Genomic DNA, 24890 nt, shown 5'->3' with positions numbered 1-24890 from the left:
CTTTCACATGTCAGTAGCAAAATGATTCTTTCTGGCTGCTCCCTGCAAACCTGACTCAGCCGTGCCCTACCTTCCACCCTGCACTGGGCACCGACAGTGACTACCCAACATGAAAAGTGAAAAGCGGAAGGGATAACTTTTAACAGAGACATGGCTTCAAACCCAACCCCAGAGCCCCCAGGAGATGCCCCTCATATCCCTGACACCCTCATATTCCTGTAAACCATATCTCTGCCCCAATATCCCTGACACCCCCATAACCCTGTGTCTTGTCAGTCTCCACCTATACATGCCTCCCATATCGTGGTATCTGTCTCCCTATGTCCCTGCCCCTCATATCCCTGTATCTGTCACCTCATATCCCTGACACCCCATATCCCAGTATCTGTCTCCACATATCTCTGTCCTTCATATCCCTGTATCTGTCTCCCCATATCCCTGCCCCTCATATCCTGGTATCTGTCTCCCCATACCCCTGCCCCTCATATCCTGGTATCTGTCTCCCCATATCCCTGATACCCCATATCCCAGTATCTGTCTCCCCATATCCCTGCCCCTCATATCCCTGTATCTATCACCTCATATCCCTGACACCCCATATCCTGGTATCTGTCTCCCCATACCCCTTGCCCTCCATATCCTGGTATCTGTCTCCCCATATCCCAGACACCCCATATCCCTGTATCTGTCACCTCATATCCCGGACACCCCATATCCCAGTATCTGTCTCCCCAGATCCCTGCCCTCCATATCCTGGTATCTGTCTCCCCATATCCCCACCTCCTATTGCCCCCCATCCCTGACACCCCCATGTCCCTCTCCCCCGACACCCCTGTGCCTCTGCCACTCCAAAGCCCCGCACATGCCCTCACCGCAGGGGGAAATGAGGGGCTCCCCCCAAGGCAGCCGGAAGCCAGGGGGCCCCGCGCTCCGCCCCGAGCCCTGGGGGCCCTGCTAAGCGGGGCCGGGGCGGGGCCTGGCGCAGGGGGCGGCCCCGGGGCGCTCAGGGCGGAGGGAATCGCGGGGCTGGCGGCTGGGGTGCGGCCACTCGGCGGAGCTGAGCGGAGGGTAGCGGTTGGCAGCGGACGCGGCTATGGCGGACAAGCAGGGAGCGAGAATCGACCGCAGCCGGCGGGTCCCGGACACCTTCAGCGGTAAGGCGCGCGCGGCGGGCAGGAGGCGGGAATCGCCCCTCAGGGCCCAGCCCGGTGCTGGCAGAGCCTCGCGCTCCGCGCCCCTTCCCTCAGGGCGCTGCCTGCCCCCCGGCCGGTCAGGAGCGGCCCGCGTGACCCCGGGCCCCGCTTCCAGGGCGGGTCTCGAGGGGAGCACGAGTCCCCCGGGACGGGGCTGCCCCCGGTAGCCGCTAGCTGCGGGGCTGAACAAGGGCAAAGTTCGCTTCAGACTCTTGGCAGCTTCCCAAGCAGGACATTCCCCCCTCCCTCCTGATTTTGGGGTCTTTTGCTTATATAGGTTCCTATTACAACCCCCCTCCCCGTCCCGATTTTTCACATTTGCTGTCTGGTCACTCTGTTCCATACGATTGGTGGGGTGTGAAACAACCCTGACAGCAAGATTTTCAAAATAATCATAATGGAAGTTCAGAAAACTTTATTTTAACCAGATGTTAATTTGTACTTACACACATGCACGCTTGCATCACTAGGGACAGATCACTCTTCTTCAATTTCCACGTTTTTTTCTGTTTCTCAGTGGTGCTTTATACTAGCAGTTTGGGCTATAGTAGAAAGTTAGACTATCCAACATTCTTTGGGCTTTTGGGTGTCCTGTATTATCTGTTCTTACCACTTTAACATCTCATATGACCTCCCGGAGTTGGTTTTCAGAGGATGAACTCAATATAACAGATATTTTCCATGGCTATCATCCTACAATACTAATTTGACTACTGAAAACCAGTTTATTTTGTCATTAAATACATGATGTAATGGAAATTGAGACAGCCAGAATGTGACTAAATATGGGTTTGTTCTGCGCTGTAGCCAGTTTGGGGTGGAGGGAATTATTCATAAGATTGTTTTTAAATATAAAGGTTTAGTTGAGCAGCTTGTGTTGTGTAAATATCAGCATGCCTGTTTGTATTGTTAGGCATGGGGCCAATGCCTAGTTCTGGTATCCACTAAAAGATCTATATCATTCTTTGTGTATCTTGGATATTAATAACTAAACCAGTCATTTTGAATAAGTGCCTGGAATAAGATTAAGTGAATTTCTCTCTTACCTTTTCACATTCCGAGTTATCAGTCATTCAGAAGTTATTGTATGCTTTATGTTCTCATGGAGGCTGTAAATTATTTTTGCCATAGTAGATGAAGTATTTATACAGTAAATTGATATGACTTACTGATGTCTATAATTATTTTGATTCAGTACAATTTGTCATCATTAAATCCATTCATCGCTCCAGCCATTAATGCAGAATGGAGTATTAATTGCTTATAAGGAGATAGTTGCTTAATTGTAACCAAGGAAAAGTATAGAAGCTTGTGTAAAAGGTCTGTTGCTGGCTCTAAGGGTACAAATTTGTCATTGTCCTTTTGATTGACAGGATCCTACCCAACTGGCTAGGAGAGGATCAGTAGTGGTAATAGTTCACTAGAGACCAAAATAACAAACTTGCACAAGGGAACAAAGAACAAACCCAATAGTTATCAGTGGGTGTGCCCCAATAGGATGGAAGCATTCTAGAGGGGCAGATACTCAGTCCTAATCCCGTTAACTTTTTTAAAAATTGGTAGTAGTGAAATGTGTTGAACTGACGTACCTGGAGAGTTAAGTCATCTGTCTTAAGTACAGGTACAGCATGGGCAGTATAAATACAAGTTTCTGCCTCAACACTGGCTTATAGAGAGACTTTCTTTTAGGGATGAGTGGATAGTTCAGTCCTCACTTTTCTATTCTGCTTTGCTGCTAAGGAGTAAATTGGTGCCAATGGTGGTGGCTTTTGCAATATGGACAACTCTCCATTCTTAGCTGGACTGAGACTGCCAATCTTGCTATATTGTCTATTGGTCAGAGTATCTCTGTTCCTGAGGGGATCCTTAGATCTCTGAATGCTGACTTGACTTCTTAATCTCTATCCCATAACTCTATATACAAAACACAGTTGTGATGTTACAAACAGAGGGTGACTGATTTTTAAATAGGGACTAAGCAACAGAAGACCAACTGTTAATGAAACAGACCTTGTTTTCTTGTAAATGTCTCTTGTAATAAACAATGGAAGGAACTAAAATACAAAACAAATGGTATTGTTTGTAAATAATATGTATTTTGAAAAGTTACAGGAGACATCAACAGGAAGCTAAGAATGCTAAACAAGCAATATGGTATTGAAGTGGTTCTCAACCAGGGGTATGCAGAGGTCTTCCGGGGGTACATCAACTCATCTAGATATTTGCCTAGTTTTACAATAGGCTACATAAAAAGCATTATCAAAGTCAGTACAAACTAAAATTTCATACAGACAAAATGAGAATGTAAGCAATTTGTCAGTAACAGTGTGCTGTGACACTTTTTTGTATTTTTATGTCTTATATTGTAAGCAAGTAGTTTTTAAGTGAGGTGAAACTTGAGGTACTCAAGACATATCACACTCCTGAAAGGGGTACACTAGTCTGGAAAGCTTGAGAACCACTGGGGTATGATATGGCCCAGAAGCTATTTAATGGGCTTGCAGGATCTGCCTTTCAAAGAATTGTTGAGCAAGTTTTTTTTCTCTTCACATGCTGAAACAGAAGAATTAGAATTTGTATTACAACAATAGGTGAAGTTTCACCTGTGCTAAGCTGCTAGCACACATGAGACTCGGATATTTCTGCTTATGAAAATCTGCTCAGAGCAGAGTTAGATAGCACTGTGGTAAACAGCTTGCTGTTGCTGGCAGTTGCTGTAATACAGGTACTGACTTTTGTAAACCTTGACCGCTCTAGGGAGTTATGGCTCTGAAAAATGATGCAATTCTGTAAGTGGTAGCAGTGGTGGAAGCTGTAGTGTAGATGGGACTCAAGCATTTTTACCAGCATGTAACACTACTCTGTTTTTGAGTCTCTTACTGTGGACGAATTATCTAATGGATTTTCTCTTTGTTCATTATGATTATTAAAGTCAGTTTTTCAGCAGTTGCCTAAAGTATTCCTGTATATTAAAGCTTAAATATATATCCTAAGCAATAAATGTTAGTGATCATGCAGTGTGCGTGTATGACTTTTTCTTCTCCTGAGATGGAGTGGGACAATATTTGTCCCTGTCAGGTTTGACTATGTAGCGATATGGAAATGTTCATTCCTACTAATATTTCATATGAAATGCTGTTGAAATTTGTGTATGATTGTGAGATATATGATTAGTCTCTAGAGCACTCCTTTCCAGATGAATCCTGTAATAAATGCTAGGAATTCCCAAATGAGCTAATTTCTGTAGAGTTCATTGGGTGTAAAAAGCCAAGCAGGGCATGAACTATCTCTGTTTTGAATGGCATCTTGAGCTCATCATGACAACTTCTCTTGTGATCTCATGAGTATCCTATCACTGAAATACGCTCTTAAATATTGATACAGCAATAAAGTACTGACATAAACTACCTTTCTGCTCTCACAGTAAAGGTGTGTTTGTTCATGTGATTTCCATTAGCATTGCAGAGCTGTATTCTACTGAGTTTTATTTGGGGTTTGACTTTGGATAAGTGAATTGAAACATTCTGTTTTTAAATGCCTTTTTAAAAAGTAGGCTGAACTCTCAAATACGTTAAACAACTTCCATCTAGAAAAGCTTTTCATTTACCTCTTTATTGATAGCTCTGAGAAGCAGCAGTGGGATGGGAAGTCTGACTGTGAGGAAAGTTTCCTGGGATTTGGGAAGAGTAAAAGCTTGTTTAGCCACTGAAAAATCTGATTCTATACAACAACAAATTGCTCCTTTGTAGGTTTAAGCCAAAACCTTTTATGATCCTTTTCAAAATCTGAATACTCACAAACAAAGACTAAATACACTGGGTCAAGACACAGTTGAATAACCCAGTGATTGCCCAAGAACTACAGGAAATTGTTTGCTGATTTGGCAAACCGTATTTCCTTTCTGAATATACAGGCATTTTGTGTCCACTATACACAATTTCTTTGTGGAGGAGAAGGAAGAGGAAGATACAGATGTTACATTTTGAAGGCTCTTAGAAACCAGAAGGGCCAAATTTAAGAAGGACAGATGACAGCACTTTAGCTGCTGACAGGGCTAGTGCAACCATTTAGGTGACCGGCACTAGGATTTGGGGGGCGGCATTTTCTTCGGCAGCGGCCGGATCTTTGGCCACCCCGGTCGCCGCTGGTGGAGGGAGCTGGGGCAGGGGAGCGCGGGGAGGGCCACCTGCAGCAAGTAAGGGTGGGGGCAGCAGGCAGGGGAACTCCCCGCCCCAGCTCACGCCTGCCCTGCCTCCTCCCTGAGGACTCCGTGGCTGCTTCACTTCTCCCGCCTCCCAGGCTTGCGGCGCCTAAGCTGATTGGCGCTGCAAGCCTGGGAGGCGGGAGAAGTGAAGCAACGACGGCGTGCTAGGGGAGGAGACGGGGCAGGGGTGCGCTGGGGTGGGGGGGGTGCCTCAGGGCAGAGGGAGGGGGGAGAGCTGCCATGGGGGGGCGCCTCAGGGAGGGGGCTCGGGGATGGGGGAGGGCGCAAGCTGGAAGTTTCATCTAGGGCGCAAAACATCCTTGCACCGGCCCTGGCTGCTGATATATATCATATCTACATCCAGTTCTGCATCTCCAGTAAGCTGACAAAAATGACCATTAACATATAGATATATATTATAGTCATTCTTTGGTGAACTACTTCTCAATATATAAGGAAAGTGATAATATAGTAAATAGAGTAACAAAACTGCACAAGCTGATTTCTCCACCTTCCCTATCTTAATAGAACAGATAATCAAATTCACCAGCTTTACAAATTAATTGAAAATTAAGGTATTCAGCATAATTTGACATACTGAGCAAGGACTGTGTAATCCATTCAATAAGTTATTATTGTAGATAACATACACTTGTGGCAGTGATTATGTGTGGGTATGAGGACCACAAACCTGTAAAATCTGCTTCTAGCTGTGTGTGTTTTCTGTCAGATTTTGGAGTCTATGGCAGCTTGTGGAAAGGCAAAATCCTCCATATATCCATATGATAGTAGTCCCCTTTGGTATTCTCCCCCTCCTCCCCCATGCAAGAGCGGCTGTCCCCTTGCCATTCCTCTCACAGGAGTTCCAAATGTGTAGGGAGAGAAGAATATTGAAGTTCAATACAGTGACACTTGTACAGGAACTCATCCTTATTAGGCAACTACTTGGTATAAGATGTGGCCCAGAATACACTGAATAAATTCTTTCCCACCTCCTGTTTAAGCAGCCAGTTTTTGTCAGTTCCTTGATTGGTTGCATAAACCAGATTTCATTGAACTATTTTGTGGAAACAAAGATAAACTTGCTCTGAATTTGCAGAATTCAGTCTCTCTCCACTCACCTGTTTCTATTTAGGAGAGACTCCCTCTTATTTACTAGATACAGTAAATCCATTACTGTACAAATACATTTATCTGACCCTTCATTAACCAGCTCTCTGCACTAACCGGACAACCAGGACTTCAGGGCCAGAAGCGGGTGATCTCTCCTGTAGCCACTAGATGGCACTGCAGCAATTTATTTTCCAGTTCTCCCGTTTATCCGGATTTTTGATTATCTGATCTAGGTCCGGTCCTAATTAGGTTGGATAAATGGGGTTCTGTTGTACTGAGGTTTAAAGTATAGATTTCCATATTTTGTATGATAAAACTAAATCCTTTATTTTAGGTTAGGTTGCAATGTGCTAAGGCCACTGCCAATCATGTTGACCAATACTGTTTCCTTCTACCCCCCCATCTGTATTCATCTGTTGTCTCTTATTTTATGCTTAGATTGTAAGCTTCTTGGGACAGAGACTCTTTTTGTTCTGTATTTGTACAGCACCTAACACAATGGGGTCCTGGTCCATGACTAAGACTCCTAGGCCCTACCTTAATAAAATTAATAATAATTGATGAGCTTTTGTATGGTGCTCACTGCTGTAGTATCAGGTGATCTCATGGACCCACAGATCTCATGCAGCCTCACAATATGCTTCTGGGATGGGAGAAGTGTCATTTTACAGATATGAAAGCGAGGCACCTTCAGTCACACCAGGAGGCTGTGGTAGGACAAGGAACAGAACCCAGTTCTCAGAATCTCAGTCCAGACCTAGCTCATTCTGTTCATCTATCTTTAGCTGATTCTCTTGTTCCAGTGGAAGTGGAACTCCATTCTACAGTTACCTGTGCTGAAATGAAAACATGCGTCTTTATTCATCTGTTGCTGCTTTCTTCCCAGAACTGAGTATGCTGCACGCCTTTTTTCTTAGCAGTTCTATTGTCGATTATTTGGAGGGCATTTTGTGAAAAGAATGATTTTGTTCTTTGTCACACTCTGCCAAGCACTACGGTACTGTAGTTAGAGTCTGATAAAAGTGGGTGGGAGGTGGACTGAGTCCAGGGGTGAATGCTGTATATAAAGCTGTGCGAAATCTTTTTTTAAATATACTTGATCTGAGGACATGTAGTGTCTGTCCAAGCAAAAGGCACAGGGCTAAGACGGGGTACCAAACATATTACAATATCCTCTTTCTTTTTTTTTCTCCCAAGTGACTTTAGTGCCACCAAATCGTATTGAAATCACTGTCCCGGAGACCCAGTCTGAGCCTGACCACCTACACTGCAATGAAACAGCCCCTGAGCCTGAGACTTGTGAACCTGAGTTAGCTGGCATGGGCCAGCTGTGCGTTTTTAATTGCATTGTGAACACACCCTGAATGACCAGGTTCTGACAGCTGGTTGCTTAATAGTTTTGTGCACAATTGTTTATCATTTCCTTGATTACCAAATTGCAGCAATAGTTTCCTTGTCCTCTGTATGTCCCCATTACCCACAGATAACCTTATTACTCAGAGCTACTAAGCAACAGGTCATGGGGTCTTTCCTTCAAGAAGCCCCGAGTTGGTATTGGGAGCACATTCTTGAGCTTGAGCTAACTTGTCTTTGATGTTTCTTTTCATTCTTGGCTAAGGACAGGAGGCTGATTAGTTCGTCCTACCTTTCTGAGTAATACTGGATTGTGACGTCCATCCCCCTTCAAGACAAGTTACGTTGTCTTAGCTGAAAGGCCAAAGAATACCTCAGAGCTGATCTGTTGACTGAAGGAGGAAACTAAGCCTCAGGGCTTCTTTTACTGACTTCTTGTGTGAGGTTGGTCAGATTAGTTTAGGCCTAAATTTTCACATTTTGGAGTCTCAATTTGAGACCCTTGGAGCATGATTTTTTTGGAGGCACTGAATAGTTGCAGCTCTTACTGATTTCAGTTGGGGTAGTGGGTGGTCAGCCCCTCTAAAAAGTGGGCCCTAGTTGTCTAAAGTTAAGTGCCCAAAATCAGTGGACACACTTGAAAATATAGACTTTAACCTCTCTAAGAGTGTCCCCATCTATGAACGGGAACCATACTGACCTGCAGGACTTGATAGAGCAGGGCGCAGGGAACATGCAGGCTAATCCTTTGTAAAGCAGTTGAGTTACTTTTCTGTAGGAACTATATCTAGAGCAGGGGTGGCCAACCTGAGCCTGAGAAGGAGCTAGAATTTACCGATGTACGTTGCCAAAGAGTCACAGTAATACATCAGCAGCCTCCCCATCAGCTCCCTCCCAGCGCCTCCCACCCACCGGCAGCCATCAGCGCCTCCCCCTCCCTCTCCGCACCTCCCGATCAGCTGTTTCGTGAGGTGCTGGAGGCTATTTGGGGGGGGGAGGGAGAGGAGCTAGATCACGGCAGTGTCAGTGGAGGGTTGGGGTGGGGGCAGGGCCTATGGCAGAGCAAGAGGTTGAGCAGTGAGCACCCCCCGGCACATTGGAAAGTTGGCGCCTGTAGCTCCAGCCCCGGAGTCGGTGCATAGATGAGGAGCCTCATATTAACTTCTGAAGAACCACAGGTTAGCCACCCCTTTTATAGGAAATTGTAATTTTATTGAGTACAGAAAATAATCAGTTGTGTCTTTCCCCTCAGGAAACACACAGAAGTCTTCAAATAAAACCCAGCTGAAGCTGATAGATTCTCTGACCACTATTCTTAGAACTCCAACATCTGGGTAGCACAGTCTATTTCTTAATAAATCCCAGGTCCTGTGAAATGGATTGAAAAGCAGAGTTTGCATAGAATGGCAATTATGTCGGGATAAAAAAAACTTTTTTGTTTACAGTTGAGAATGCACCATCTTGATGTTTGTGGAATATAGCAAAACCCAGAAGCATAGTCCAAAGGAAAGTCTTATAGTTTAGATGTTAAAGTATTGTGTTCTGTGTATCTTAGCAGACACATCTGAGCATTGTGATTTTTTAAAATATATATATATATTTCATTATGTATTTTTGTATACATGTTCTTGTACTACACGTCAAAACTTTTGTTTTTAAGGATTTTAGAGGGCTAAGGAGTGAGGGTGATGGTGGGGATGAATTTCAGTGGCACGATGATGGTTTTAATCCCCTAGTATCAATGCAGCCTTTGCCCGTGATCAGTTTCACCCTGGGAACTCTACCGTTGACAACAGAGACTTTTGGCTGCTAGTTGAGACTCTTAGCTGGAATGATAAGGGATTTCCTCTTCAATGAGTGTCCATTTTCACTGTCTGCACCTGACAGCTCAGCATCACCCTGATGGCAGTTGGCAGGCTCTTCTCAAGCTCTGAACCATTCAGAACTACTGACTCTTGTTCTTCCTTGCTCCAGGAAACCTTTTTAGTGGAGTCTGGGTGAGAGAGAGAGCAGCCATTTCACAGCAGAGGACTAGCACGTATTCCTCGAATATGAGGACCTTTCAGCAGGAAAGTGCTGAGCAGGAACATGTCCTTTGCTGAGGGGCCAAGCTAGCTCCTAAGCATTGTATCTCATCCTACTTTCTAGAATTTTTTTTTGATAGGACAGCTCTGAGAATGGGCATCTTCTCAGGTCTTCGGGTGATTTGTGGGCGGGGGAGGGGGCAACTGCAGCACTTTGCACCTTCTGTGATAGGTTACTCAGGATTCAGAGGTGTAAATCACTAGAATCATTTGCGGCAGCAACTGGTGTTTTTACCCCTTTCTTGGGGAAACATAGCAATGTGTTCTTCTTGCTTCTAAATCAGCCTGGCAGACAGGTTTCTACTATTACTTCACAATCTTTCCTGGCAGAGAGAGAGGAAACTGATTTGGGTAAAATATTGCAGTGACTTAAATTTATATCTTCATATCTTTAAGGTATGTGGATTAAACATACTTCAATTCTGTGATTTCATTCACTTGCCCAAATTCTGCTCTCTGAGGTTTACATCACTGGAAGCAAAAACAGAATTAAGTCCATAATGTGGCCAACGTGCTCTAATTCTAATGAGGATTGGCTTTGTCCTAAGGGATGTTTCTCATGATGACTTATAGCATGGAATGTGTAGTTGTATCTTTTAAATTTTAATCATTTAATAGAACAAAGATGGTTCTGCTCTAACTATTAAAATAGCTACATTTCTCTTCCAGAAGAGACCAACACTGGCCTTGGTGTGTGTGGATGGCTGCTAGTGATCGTCTCATTCTTCTTTGTCGTTATTACCTTTCCAATCTCAATCTGGCTGTGCATAAAGGTAAAGATGTTCACATGAAAGCTTGATCTAAAGTTTAAAAAGGTGCAGGATGTTTCCTAATAGTTTAACAACATTGTCCAATTCACTATTTTGTCTCAAAACCCAGCTGGTCCTGATCCCTCTTACTTTGACAATAACACATGGTTAAGGACAATCCTTAACACTCAGTGTATTCAAGCCCAGCACACAAGAATTGCCATGTTTCTATATTATCAGTCAGAAGGCTAATTTCAGTGGCATCTCAATTACTACTCTGTAGGAAAGAAGAGGAAAGGGAAAATGCTGCGAGGTTGTGGGAGAAGAGAGGAATCCCAAATTTTCATCCCTGTCTAAACTGCATTGGAGGGTCAAAATAATAGCAAGAACAAGTATTAATTTTGAGGAGCCACTCCTTACATTTATAATGGAATGACAGGCACTTATGGTACAAGGTTGTGTTGTCACTCAATTCCCTGAGCTTGGGGTTTCTGGACCCTGGGGAAATGCTTATACTTTGGCTTAATCTCAATTTTTTGAATGCATTTCAATTGGGGCAGAGGAAATTATAAACCTTTTATTAAAAAGAAAAAAACACAACACAACCTGAAAAATTAGAAATGGAAAGGCCATTAGACCCTATCTAGTCCATCTGCCCACCTCAGTGCAATAGTGCTCCTGATAGTGTATTTCCAATGTTTTGTCCCCCTCCAGGTGACAGAGCTGCCACCTCTATCCTTGGAAAATTACTCCACTCCCCAGAAGATTTAATCTTTTAGAATATTTTTCTGACAGATAACCCTCTTTAGTATTTGTTGCTTAGAACAACTGGGGTGAGGACATGAAAAGTGTGCATGTTACATTCTGCAAGACCTGAGACTGTTCAGAGTTATCCTTAATATATTTGGAAGCCAAGATATTATATCTAAATTCTTGATGGAGACTTTTGTATTAAACATCTGATTTCTCATTACAGATCATAAAGGAATATGAGCGAGCCATCATCTTTAGACTTGGACGCATTGGAAGGGGTGGAGCAAAAGGACCAGGTCAGTCCGGTGTAGGATCCAGCATAAGGCATGTAATTCAGTTATATGATGGTCTGCAAGATGAAACCACATTGTAAAGGCACTTCATTAGCTTGGTACTTTTTTTAAATGACTCACCAAAATGAATGAATGGATTTCTTTGAAATTTAACCCCCCAAAAAGGCATCGGATGGCCTATTTTAGCTTAAAGTAAATGTTAATTGCCTAGAAAATAAAATATTTCAGAATTTATATTATATGTCAAGCTCCCTCAATATAAATTGGAGTTAAATGGTGGCAATTTTCTGAGCAAAACTGAAGACATTTTTATTTCCCTCTCTAATTTATTGGAGGAACTATATGATGTTGGACATGTCTTTCAAACTCATTTTAGTAAAACTCCTCTTATCAAGTAGTCCTAATTATATTTAGTGGAGATAATGTCTTCAACTTGCATTGGTTACATTGAATAGCTCTTTGTTTATACAGAGATTCCCTGTCCCCCAAGCTATTTGGATATATAGGATTTTACTCTTTACACCGGTTGTGATTTCATTTGGAACATGCTCTACCTTTAGGGTGCTCAGGGTCTGAGGGCTAATGTGCCTAATAAATACATACAATTATAAATTGTTGTAATTTTGTAGGGAGTGATAAAATAGGAGTCCGTGTAGTTTAACCTCAAATGAATTACATTAAAGGCACTGGATTCATAGCCCTTGAGAATGAAGGCTTCTGCTTATCCAGTGAGTAGTATGTTACAGGCAGTGACTGCCTAGCTTCCCTAACTCCTCCCCACAAAGTGAGTCTCATCCAGTCCTCCTTGGGCTATGTATATTTGTGGGGGCGAATAGGGAACAATGTATGAAACAAGCAATCTAATCAAATTAAGGTATTTTTTTGGAAAATTAATATATGGGGTAAAGTTTTCAAAAATGCCTACATGCCTTAAGAGCCTAGATGCTTCTGAAAATGGGACTTAGGTTCCTAAGTCACTTAGGCACTTCTGAAAACGTTATCTGTGTACTTTAGAAGTGGGGCCAAGACCTTAAAGGATTACAACATTGATTTCAGCTGTCAAGCCTAATGCTAGGAATGAGCAGCAGAGGCACTAATTTCCTGTCATATCATCCCCACGATCTTGGTGCTTCTGGAATGTTTCCCCATGTCTGGACATGGGAAGTAAATAATGACATCCCCTCCCCAGTGCCACAGAATGTTAATAAAGCCTGCCTCCAAGAACTAGTTCCTACAAGTAGCCAATTGGGACCAGATTTTCAAAAGAGCTCAACTCCCTAAACAAGAGTCAGATTTTCAAAAGAGCTGAATGCATTGTCACACGTTGTTGGTATCTCTTGAAAATCCTAAGTGAGCGTGCTAAGCTCTTGAAAATCTGGCCCCTGATAATGTCTGAACCCAATTTAAGATCCACTAACTGCAGTGCAAAATCCTGGTAGTAAAAAAAATCAAAAGCTGCCAAGATCCTGACAAGTACAGCAGCACTATCTAGAAACGTTGAATTAGGATGAGGAGATCACAAATGGCTGCTAAAATAAATGTGTGTAAATGGTCCACTGTCTCATTATGTGGGGTGGATTTTTGTGTACAGGTCTATTCTTCATCCTGCCCTGCACAGACAGCTTCATCAAGGTGGATATGAGGACAATCTCATTTGATATACCTCCCCAGGAGGTAAGTTTTCCCTTTTTTCTAAGTGTCTTCTTTACTTATTATCAAATGTAAACAGAGTTCAACACTCTGTACCCCTTTCTTCTCTTTAAGGTTCTCTGAACCCCCTTCTACTTCCTGATTTGCCAGGAGATGTTTTCCAAGGAATTCTCTCCAGCTATTGCCCTATTAAAATCTGTTGGTATTGAACAAATCAGTTTTGTAAAACATGCCAGTGGAACTGTGTGTGTTTAGATTTTGAGCAGTATGATTTGACACATTCAAAACTCTTTCTTTATGATGTTACTGCTCCAACAAGTTTGCAACTAATGTATCCTGAGGTGTAAGGGCAGCAAGTGTAGCTGGCCAAGCAGACCACATGCCCCCTTGTCCATGAGCCTTCTCAAAAGCCGCAATCCCTTAGACATGGACTTTACTTTTCCCAGCCCAGCACAGTGTAGTATGTTTTTATTATCATCTTAAAAGGAACTAACATTTTAAGCAGCCTCATGACTTTATTTTGTATGTCATTTTCCCTTGCCAGAGATCATCTCTCCCGAAGTCACACTTTGTTGTATCTATCCTTGAATATAAACTTGTGACACGTCCTCTGCCTGCCCCTCTTCCTGGGGCCCACTGGTTGCCCCAATAAAGCTCAGAGAGGCTTCTAGTTATGCAGCACCCATGGCTTTATTTACACAACGTTCTCCCACCACCAGTATGGTGCTATGTACAGAGCTTGCAGGCCTGATAATCTCCTCTCCTAAACAGAGTCTGCTTTCAGCCTGGAGACTGACCTTCCCCTGGCCAATCCCCCTTCTGGCTGCCAGCCAGCCTTTATTGGCCTTGAATCTGCAGTTACAGCCAATTCTAAAGGCCAGGCACCAGGCTTCTCCCCAGCCCCAATCTCTTTCCCCTGATTGGGACTGGCTGAGCAGGGGCTAATTAGGTGCCTTTGCACCAGCACCCTGCTACAAAACTCCTTGGAGAAAGACAGTGTCTTTGTTCTCTCAATTAAGTGCCAAGCGTGTCTCTTGCACTGCTTACAAATATTAAATAATAATACAAACATAATAGGTCATTAGAACTTGGCTTGGAAAGTCTCTGCAGCGTACCATTCCCACTGCAATCCAGATATGACATCTTAGTCCAATTAAAATGCAGTGGATGCTTGGAAAATCCATGTCTTATTCTGTTATCAACAGCCATAAGAAAAGCAATAAATAAAACTGGTGCCAGGCCAGATGAAATCCATTAGGCCTTCTCCCTGGGAAAACTAATTTCTTAAGTAGCCAGCTGATGTGAGTGGTTCCTCACAAGCTTTTCTAGAGTAGTTTTGAAGTGTTTTTCCCCATTCCTCCAGTTTACCAGGAGAGCCAAATTCAGTGCTTTAACAATTAAAAAAAAAAAAAAAAAAGTCATAACCTTGCTGCTGCTTGGGAAGTGCTGCTTTTAAGCAGTACCATTCCAGCTATTCTTTTCATTTCTGTGGAAGCATCTGAATGTAGAGCTCTGTGTTCCTTGGCAAACCACAGTATTTTCCTCTCTCCTTTGAACCCATTAAGAAGTGATATAAACGTTTGGTCATGAAGAAGAGAAAAGGGCTTCTGCCCCAGAGTCTGGCTAAGTTATCCTATGAGTGTTTGCAGTTTACGTTGTATTTATGCACATAGAATAGTAGAGCAATTTAAAACCTCCTTATCCAGCCAAAGTCAAAACTGTTTTATGCTCAGAGAGGAAAGAGCACAGTTAAGTATTGTGTTGAGTCTTCCTATTCCTATGTATGTACTTTTGTAACATGTGCTTTAAAGAGGAGAATGGAAAAAAAATCAAAGTCCTTTCTCTGTGTTAAGTAGGTGATGAGGGTGTTATAAACTCACATAAATTGGTTGCCTCTTGCTATACTTGGAGTGCTGGATTATGCAACATGTAATTAAGCTATTTGTCTCCATAATGTCCTACAGCAATAAGATAGCAAAAAGGATTATTCAGAAGAAAAGCATCTGCATTTGCACATATTGGGGAAAATACTTGCAAGGCTTATCAGTGCCTTGGGCATTAACTGGCAGAAACCTCTCTCTATTGTATAACTTCATATGGCAAGATATCTTCTCTGTAAAGAAGCTGGCATTAGCCACTGCTGAGACAGGGTCGCAGGCTAGATTGGTTTATATGGCCATTTCTGTTTTGTCAGATAGAAGACAATGCCATTGGTCAGTGCTTGTTTTACCCACACCTACATGGCAATTCTTGTTTGAGGCATTTCTTTTAAAGAGCAGAGTGAAAATACCACTTCCTTTTTTCCTATCTGGTTACTAAGTAGGTCACTGACTTTGTTCTTGTTTTATATATTGACACTCCTAGTCAGGTGCACCTTATCTGATGAGTGTGGTCTCATAAGTAATGTACCATGGATGTGAGAATCACAAGCACTCTGTATCTGCTATGAGATGGCACCCATGTTATAAGTGATCTCCCCACCTATACAAATATCAAACAAGTCATCTGTCATTATACATTATTTTGATAGTCTGCTTTTTTGCTCTTAACCAGAGAGCAATCCTTAACCATGTGCAAATGGAATGGTCCAAACTCCTACCTTTGCATTTAAATAAAAACCTTGGAGTAGTCTCAGTCCTATTGCTTTCTGAATGTTCCCGGAGCCTCCCCTGCCAGAAGGACCTAGGGATTTGGGCACTCAATGATGTACACTGCCTCACACTACTATTCAGTCCAGGGTGCTAATATGAGCTTTTGCCCACTCTCTGATATATGGCATCTGTCCTTTTATCTCGCCACTTCGCTTATGACAGATTAGTCTGTTCTGCTGCTGGGAAATATTCTGGAACTAGCAAAGCTTCCTATCTGCAGGACAAGTATATTTTGTGTCAATCCCTCATTTTACTGAGGGTTGGGGTTGGGTTTTTTTTTTTTTTGTTTGTTTTACCTATATGGGGATTTTTAACACCTCATGACCTTGAGGTCAATAACACCTTATTGCAAACCTAGCAAAAAGTTACTTTTTGCTAGGTTTGCAGCTTGACAAGCAGCTTGACCCCAAATTCCTCCTAGTCTAAAGGAGTTTAAACCTGAGATGGTTCATTCACATGTATGCGAATATGTAAATATACATACATACATACACATGTGTGCCCCTACACCTTGTATTCTTTTGAAATAGAAACAACCTACAGTTTTAGGACTACCCCCTCCTGGCAGACTCAGGATTGTTCCACACATGGTATTACCAGCATATAATTGTGAGGACTAAAGATATAAATTTAGGTACAGAACTGTACCTCTTAAATACTTTACTAAATTACCTTTAACCCTGGAGAAAATATTGTGATTCTTGTTGCAATTTTGAAAGAAAAAGCAGCTTTATTATTTTTTATGGATTTTATTACAAATTAATAAAAGGCAACCTTAAAATCAAAACTACTATATTTTTACTGAACTAGTTAAGGATTAAACAGCACAAGTATCAAATCAAAATTACAGTTAAAATGGAATCAACTATTGACCAGCTCATTGAATGAACACAGTCAAGACATAACTCATGAAGTTAATGTAACACATGATCAGTTTTATACGTACACTCCCTGGAAACCTAAGGAGGTGCCCTGTTACAAGGTGACTGCTACAGCTGACTCATTCCCTGACCAGTCAGATTCTATTAATATAAATCCTACTTAAGCTTAAAAGAAGAAAAAGTTTACAGAACCTAAAGAAAATAGAAACGTGTAGACTAGGCCCCACTCAAATAGGCCCGTTTCTCTCTCATAGTAGTATAATTAGAGTTTCTTCTGTTGTCTTTTTCGTTCTTCGTTGTTGTTCTGCTTAATTATTTGACTCCTTACCTCCCTATAGATCCTTACCAAGGACTCTGTGACAGTTAACGTGGATGGAGTGGTTTATTACAAAGTCCAGAATGCCACCCTTGCTGTTGCAAATATCACAAATGCTGACTCGGCCACCCGGCTCCTGGCACAAACCACCCTGAGGAATGTTTTGGGGACCAAGAACCTCTCTCAGATCCTGTCTGATCGAGAAGAAATTGCACACAGCATGCAGGTATGAGCAGTGTTGGGTGCATTGCTTCTCTAGTCAGAAAAGCTAAACTATAGGGCTATAAGCACCTTGCAGAGTCAGGCTTGTACACCAGTACAGAGAAGAGCCGAGCATATCTAGGTGAACCTTGGATTTGGGGTTTTGTATAAAGCTTCCATGAGAGCTATTGTGACAGCATGCAAATAAGGCAATAATGGGCTAGTGAGCCAATGAGATCTAGTTTTTTAGCTTTAAAAATTGTAGGTGGCACTAGAGTGGAGTAAAGAAAAATAATCCCAAAGAGGCAAAACTACTGCCTGACTCTAATAAAAAGGTCCTACCCTGAGCTGTGAAGACAGCTGCAAAGGGATGCTAGAATTGTGTTCATGGACCCTTGAGAAGACCCTCCCCAGCTTGATGCAGACAGAATCTTGGGACAGAGGAGGACCACTGTTGCCTGAAGGGTGGGTTGCACCAGTATTTCAGGCCTATGTTATAGTTCGAAGAGATGACCACCAGCTTGTGCACCCTTCTCAAAATATTTGATATTACATGGTTCAACAATGACACAACCATCAGCTAAGTGCATTGAGATTCTCAGGTGCAAGGAGATGTCCAAATATTAATATTATGTATTGACTCAATTCATATGTTCTGTATCTTTGTTTAAACGCTAAGTAATTTTTTTTACCCGTGATTTTTGTAATGTAGCCAAGTAAATGAATCTAGCATCTTTGTCTTGCCTCTTTAACAGGTCACACTCGATGAGGCAACAGATGAATGGGGAATTAAGGTGGAACGCGTGGAGATTAAGGATGTAAAGTTGCCAGTCCAGCTACAGAGAGCAATGGCTGCTGAAGCAGAAGCTGCCCGGGAGGCAAGAGCCAAGGTAATACAGTAGCTTCAACATACTTTGCGTTTTCATCAATAACGTCACGTAAAGCTCTCTCTGAGGATGGAGATCTTCAGCCAGAATAGCATGGGGTATGCAGGGCAAGAATCTGGTAGAGCTGTCTTTGGAAGCCAGCACTCATCCTGGGTCACACCATCTGTCTCACTTCTGTGAACCCTGAAATCCCAACCTTCTCTTCCCCCCCCCCCCCCGAGCAAGTTCTGAAAAACTTAAATAGAATGGAGTCTTGGGAAATCATGTGACCTAGCGGCTGAAGTGTGAGACTGTCATGACTTCTGCAGTGTTTCCAGCTCCTCTATTAACTTGCTGTGGCTTTAGGCAAGCCCCTTATACTCTGTCTCCATTTCTCCATTTGCAGGAAAAAAGTATAATGCCTTAGGGAGCTCATGAGGCTAAATGTTTGTAAAGTACTCTGCAGCCCTCTTCATCCATTTGGTTGTGTTACTCCCTTTTGCTTGTAGTGTAGGGTGGGAAAATCTGATGTAAAGCATTTAAGATCCCCTGAGACTTATGGTTTTGCTATGTAGACTCAGCCCCGTTGCTAAGCTCTGGGAAGCTTTTCAGGACCTTGTGCTGTGGAACTTGCTCCCTCTGGTGGTTTCCTGATCCTCTGGGGAACCCAGGAAGCATTTTGTGTGTTTTGTATTTACTGAGTTAGCTTGAGTGTGAAGCTGCAGGTTGTGTTTAAGAATTCCAGTCTGAGACGGAGGTTCAGTTTCTCTCTCACTAGTAGGAACATGTCAATAGTCTGCTCAGAGCCTCGTCTGATCAGAAAAACAAATCTTCGTTGTGAAACCCGAAGATCACCATTCAGCAATGGGAGGTTTCACCATAGTCCATTTGATGCTATGGAACTTACATTTGACTTAAGGGTATCCTTTTATTTCCCTTTTGACTCTTGGCATCCAACTTCTTATTTATTATCACTAGGGCTACGTGTCTGTCACGGAGATTGCGGAGGTCACAGATTCTGTGACTTCCTGTGAGCCCTGTGACTCCTGCAGCAGCCAGTGTGGCTGACCTCAGGGCCGCCCAAGCAGATTGCCCCAGGGCCAGGTGCTCAGGCAGCCCTGGGGACAGCCACACTGGCCGCTGCTGGGGCAGCTCTGCAGCCAGCCGCTCAGGCGGTCTTGTAGCCAGCCGCACTGGCTGCTGCGCTGGCAGCCTCGGGCAGCTGGCCCCGGGGACCGCCCGAGCAGTGGCCGATGCAGCTGGCCCCAGGGACTCAGCAGTCCTGGGGCGGTCGGAGCAGCCACTGACCCCCCCAGGGCTCCCTCCTCCCGGTGGGGACCAGAGTGGCGGCAGTTCCCCACCCCCCCCCCCCCCCCGCTAGTGGGACTCCTCTCCCACTAGCGGGGGCCAGAGCAGCAGCGGGCCTCCTGGGTTTCCTCCCCAGCTTTCCCCCCCCCCCACACACACACACAGCGGACCCCTCCAAGATTCAATCATTAGTATTTTTAGTATAAATAATGGACAAGTCAGGGGCTATGTTTTTTTGGTTTTTAGCCTGTGACCTGTCTGTGACTTTTTTTTACTAAAAATACTCAGATTAAAACACAGCCTTAATTATCATTTACAGACAGAGGAGAGACTCACCCCTAGGGAAATAGTTAATGAGACCTCTTGAGCCACTTGTATATTCCTGTTTTAAAATTGTTCAGACTCTCTTATATTTCTGTGGGGAAATAAAAACGAGAGCAAATCTGTATTTCATTGGACCCAGGTGCTAGGAGTTATGGAAGGTGAGCTTGGGAGGGCAGCGAGAAAGAGGCCTTGGTTCTAGGCAATAACTTGTATGTTCCAAATGGTAATTCCTAGCCCTGTTCTGGGGTAGCTAAACAGTCTGAAATCTGCAAATAATTTAACTTAGTCTGATGGTTAAAAGGATGGAGACCCATTGCAAGAGTAATCAGAGTGGACTATATTATGTAGAAAGAAGTATCCTCCACATACCTACCTTGCCCCACTCAGGAACCAGAACACTATAATTCACCATGCCACCACCCTCATCCTATCCAGTCTGGCTTCTGTGGCTTTAAAGGGATCTGGTATTGATTCTCAGTCTCAGATCTGGACCCCCAGTGGGATTACTAGCTGGCGAGGTCTATAATCATGAGTTCTGATGTTGTTGGTTTAGCTGTTTAGTATGTTGCAGTCACCTTTAAATGTGAGGACAACCACTTTATATCTACCTCTCAGCTTGTTTCATAGCTTGATATTCAAAGTGAATCTTAGGCGTCTGAAATATGAAGATGAGCTTATTATTACTCTCTATCCCATCCCATCCCTCCCAGGGTGTAGCAGTAAAGTCAGTGAATATTGTGCTTTGATTTAGCTTACAGCAGAAGCCATGTTTAATGTATAACTTTGTTGCAGAGCAGTGGAGTCAGGTTTAATTGGCTGCTCTGCTCAGGTATCTGCACTACAATTTCCACTAATACCCACAAGAAGTGCCTACAGGGTGCAGCAGCAGCGTGTGTTATAGTCTCTTCTGCTGGCTCTTGAAGGGGGTTGTTTGGCAGGGTCTTGGCAGCTGTTTCATAAGTACTAAATTCACGGCCATGAAAAATATGTCACAGACTGTGAAGTCTGGTCTCCCCTCATGAAATCTGGTCTTTTGTGTGCTTTTACCCTATACTATACAGAGTTCACAGCGGAGACCAGTGTTTCTCAAATTGGAGATCCTGACTCAAAAGGGAGTTACAAGGTTATTTTAGGAGGGGTCATGGTATTGTCACCTTTACTTCTGCATTGCCTTCAGATCTGGGTGGTCAGAGAGCGGCAGCTGCTGACCAAATGCCCAGCTCTGAGGGCAGTGCCCTGCCAGCAGCAGCACGGAAGTAAGGGTGGCAATACCATACCATGTCATCCTTCCTTCTGTGCTACTGCCTTCAGAGCTGGGCGGATGGAGAGTGGCGGCTGCTGACTGAGGGCCCAGCTGTGCAGACAGCAGCGCAGAAGTAAGGGTAGCAATGCCAGACCATGCCATCCTTACTCCTGCACTGAGCTGGCAGTGACTCTGCCTTCAGAGCTGGGCTCTCAGCCAGCAGCCACCGCACTCCAGCTGCCCAGCTCTGAAGGCAGCAGCGCAGAAGTACGGGTAGTAGTACTGCAACCCCCCTCCCCCCCCCCACAACTCCTTTTGGGGTCGGGACCCTTACAACGCTGACATTTCAGATTTAAATAGCTGAAATCATGAAATTTATGGTTTTTAAAATCCTATGACCCTGAAATTGACCAAAATGGATCGTGAATTTGATAGGGCCCTATTCATAAGGTACAAATCTCTTAAATTGTAAACCAAATCTGCACAAAGGGTGCCCAAAACTGTTGTTTGAAGCTTTTCTCATTTGAGCACTGTCTTGTCTTACAATGGAAGAGACTGAAATAGTCAAACTAGTCTCCATTTTAGCACCATGCTAGACCTGCTGCTTCATGCATTTCTCTTCCTCAGGTAATTGCGGCTGAGGGTGAAATGAACGCCTCCAGGGCCCTGAAAGAAGCCTCTATAGTTATTTCAGAGTCCCCTGCTGCCCTTCAGCTTCGCTACCTGCAGACTCTGACCACCATCGCTGCGGAGAAGAACTCCACCATTGTCTTCCCCCTGCCCATAGACCTGCTGCAGGGCATCCTGGGTGCAAAACGCTAAACTTGTTGGGATGTAGTGGGAAAGGGATCTTCCCCAGCAGGTCTGGTCTGTGAAACCAAATTAGCTGCTAAAGCTTAAAGCAATGTTAGCAGAGGGGATCTTTAAAGGGGCCTTTTTTGTGTGATACTTGTGTATGTGAGTGTGAGTGATCAAAATCTTCTGCAATTTATATAAACAAACTCTGCTCTTAATTTAAATATAGATGCTTGTTTTAATGTTCCTGTGGGTCACAAGCTTTTGTAATCTACACACACATCCCATTTGCAAATGGGATGACCACTTTGTGTGAAGAGCTCACTTCTGGAAGGGCTGTGAGGTGATCACACACCAGAGAAGTGATTACCTCACATCAGCCACACACACTCTCTGTGGTGGTGTTCCCCTTAGAGAAAAGGGTCCCTGGCGCTGGGTGTGGAGGGAATGTAAGCTGGAATCTCTTGGTAGCCACACAGACTGTTCCTTCAGTTCTGCCCAGTTGCTAAAGTAAAACAATGTGTATACTCGATCTCTCTGAAAACCAGGTCAGTGGCGTCTTAAAATGCAATTTTCCCTCTTGCAAGATGTAGCAGTTTGCCAGCACTGCTGAAATTAAATTTTCCACCCCTGCCTTGCTGTAACAGCGGAAATGGTATGCGCACACTGTAGTTATGGATACAATGTTTGTATACGCTATCCAGTTGTCATGGTTTGTGTGTCTGTCTGTATTGATTAATGCCTTTTTTAAAGCATTTAAAATGTCTCTGGATCTGCCTTTATTTGTGCATCTACTTTTTAAAGGAATGTTCTTTTTAAAAAAAAATTCTGTTTTGTTTGTAAATAAGTAGCCTTTTTTGTCTTGATTTTAAATACGCTTGTAAACAATTTGAAGTGTCGTATGTTAGTCCCAAGACTTGCATCTCTTGCAAACAAGGTAATTTTAAAGTCTTGTACTTCCTTTTTAATAAAAGATCTATACACAGCTTTTCTGTCTGTTAGAGGAAATTGGTGACTATTTTTACTTGTTTTCTGCGTAAAAGCAACTTTTGACATTCAACACTTACAGTCGTGATTGCATACTATGTGAAGATTTCATAACCTTTTACATTTTGTCTTGTTAATCTTAGTGCAGTGTATGTGTGGTACAAATTAAACATTTCTATGTTCCAGTTTTAAAGAATGATGCAAGAAAAGAGAATTAGCTATTTGGTCCACTATTTCAAAATTCAGTCAACTCCCCTCTTTTTCTGATCTCAATTGGATTACTTATTTGTAGTTTGGATTCCCTCTGACTCCCTTTCTAGTGTAATACTAGAAGTTTCATTGCTTTGTTGTTTCCAGTTGATATTGCTCTGAGAAGTGCAACTGGTTTTACAAATCTCTGTCTCATCTGACTGGAAGCAAATGATCACAACAGAGAGAGCAAACAGGAAATAAAAATTCTCACGGTGATTTGCATATATAGCTAAACCAGAAGCATGTGGCTTCTTCAGTTCTGCTAATCCTCGCCTTCACATGCCTATCTCGGAAATGCACAGCTATATCTTGCACCTGTTTAGCGGATGTAATTAGAGATTGCGGTGAGATGTTGAACCAGATTCTGCACTGGAACAACTCCACTGAACTGGGCCCCTCGTCTGTAAACATGGGTAGTTGGCGTGGAGGACAAAGGCAAACATAAAGACAATGATGGATTCCAGAAGTGCCCTTGTTATCACACTGCCCTTAATAAAATATGTATTTTCTTGTTTAATCACTTCTCAAGTGTGATTCATTTTGTGTTTACATCACTTCTATTTAGTAATGGAATGAAGAGCCAAAAAGCACCTTTTGTTCTTGACCAGCATTTTCTGGATGAATTCTTACTGCTCGACAAACTGATGATGTGCATTAAGAACCGTTCCTGCAGCACTCTGTTCTACGTTGTCTGTGACTACTGGTCTGTCTTGTTCTTATACCTACATGCTATGAGTCAGGATTTCCGGTACGACAAAATGTAGTACACGATCCTTTTAATGAGGGCTTATTAGCTGTAATACGGGCGATGTAAGAGGTGCTTATGGTGGAAGAGTCCAGTTTTGGTACCCTGTAATTAAGCAGTATGCACCAGCTCCTTTCACTTGTAATGCACAACATAAGAGACCTGAACCACACCGCTGATGTTAACTCTTCGGGAATACAGATGTGAGCCTTTAATTCTTTCTACTGCCATTTTCGACTGCCACCCATAGGGGTACTGTTGACAAGAGCTGTACAACTCAGCCCTCCTCTTGAACAAAAAAAAAAATCCACATTCCTCTCTGATTTATCCACTCACTTTCCCAAGGACTTGGACTGTTTGTATGTTCCGATATGCTAGTCAATCAAAGTCTAATTTGAATGCTCAGTGCACTGGAGTGCCTGGCATTTGTTCTGCAGCTCCTTGTTTAGCAGTTGAGCTCTACTTGCCCTGGCTAGCTGGTAGGGGATGCTGTTAGCTCTGGAGTCAATGAGAGAAATCACTGTGGGTGCTGGGAAAAGGTTTTTAGGGATTTGTGAAAAGACCCAGAGAGCGGCTGCATGATTACACAGACAGTAACTTGGTGCCTAATTCTAAGCAGCACCTTCTTCTAACCCAGCACTGCTCAACGTTCTGTACTAAGGCTGTGTATGAACTTTTACTTGCACCTTCCCCCTTAGCTCACTCCATTGTTTCATACAAAGGAAAAGCTCTTGCTCGTTTCCTGAACTCCTCTGTACTCCTGCAAGGAGTGTGAGCCAGGGCAAAGGTGCTTTCTCTCTCCATATAACCCACTTCTTGTACGAGTTGATACCTGGAAGTGATACCCTCGTAATTTGCTTCACTTGTAAGGAAACACACAACTTTTCTGTGTTTTACAGTGAGCTGAAGCCCAGATCATTTTTTTCATA

The 24890-nt window shown here is 43.3% G+C and overlaps 1 protein-coding gene across 1 annotated transcript; it reads left to right on the top strand.

Annotated features, from left to right (window-relative positions):
* The first annotated feature begins 996 nt into the window (after positions 1-996).
* STOM (stomatin) lies at positions 997-22985 on the top strand. Its single transcript, XM_039506794.1, has 7 exons — positions 997-1154; positions 10617-10720; positions 11673-11745; positions 13334-13416; positions 17263-17466; positions 18197-18331; positions 21810-22985. The coding sequence occupies exons 1-7, from the start codon at positions 1094-1096 to the stop codon at positions 22002-22004; spliced, it is 855 nt and encodes a 284-aa protein (XP_039362728.1). The 5' UTR covers positions 997-1093; the 3' UTR covers positions 22005-22985.
* Positions 22986-24890: the final 1905 nt, after the last annotated feature.

This window comes from Mauremys reevesii, linkage group 19 (assembly GCF_016161935.1).
Source record: "Mauremys reevesii isolate NIE-2019 linkage group 19, ASM1616193v1, whole genome shotgun sequence".
In the NCBI taxonomy this organism is placed as follows: domain Eukaryota; kingdom Metazoa; phylum Chordata; order Testudines; family Geoemydidae; genus Mauremys; species Mauremys reevesii.
The sequence above is the reverse complement of the archived record's forward strand: the minus strand, read 5'-3'. Positions and strand labels throughout refer to the sequence as shown.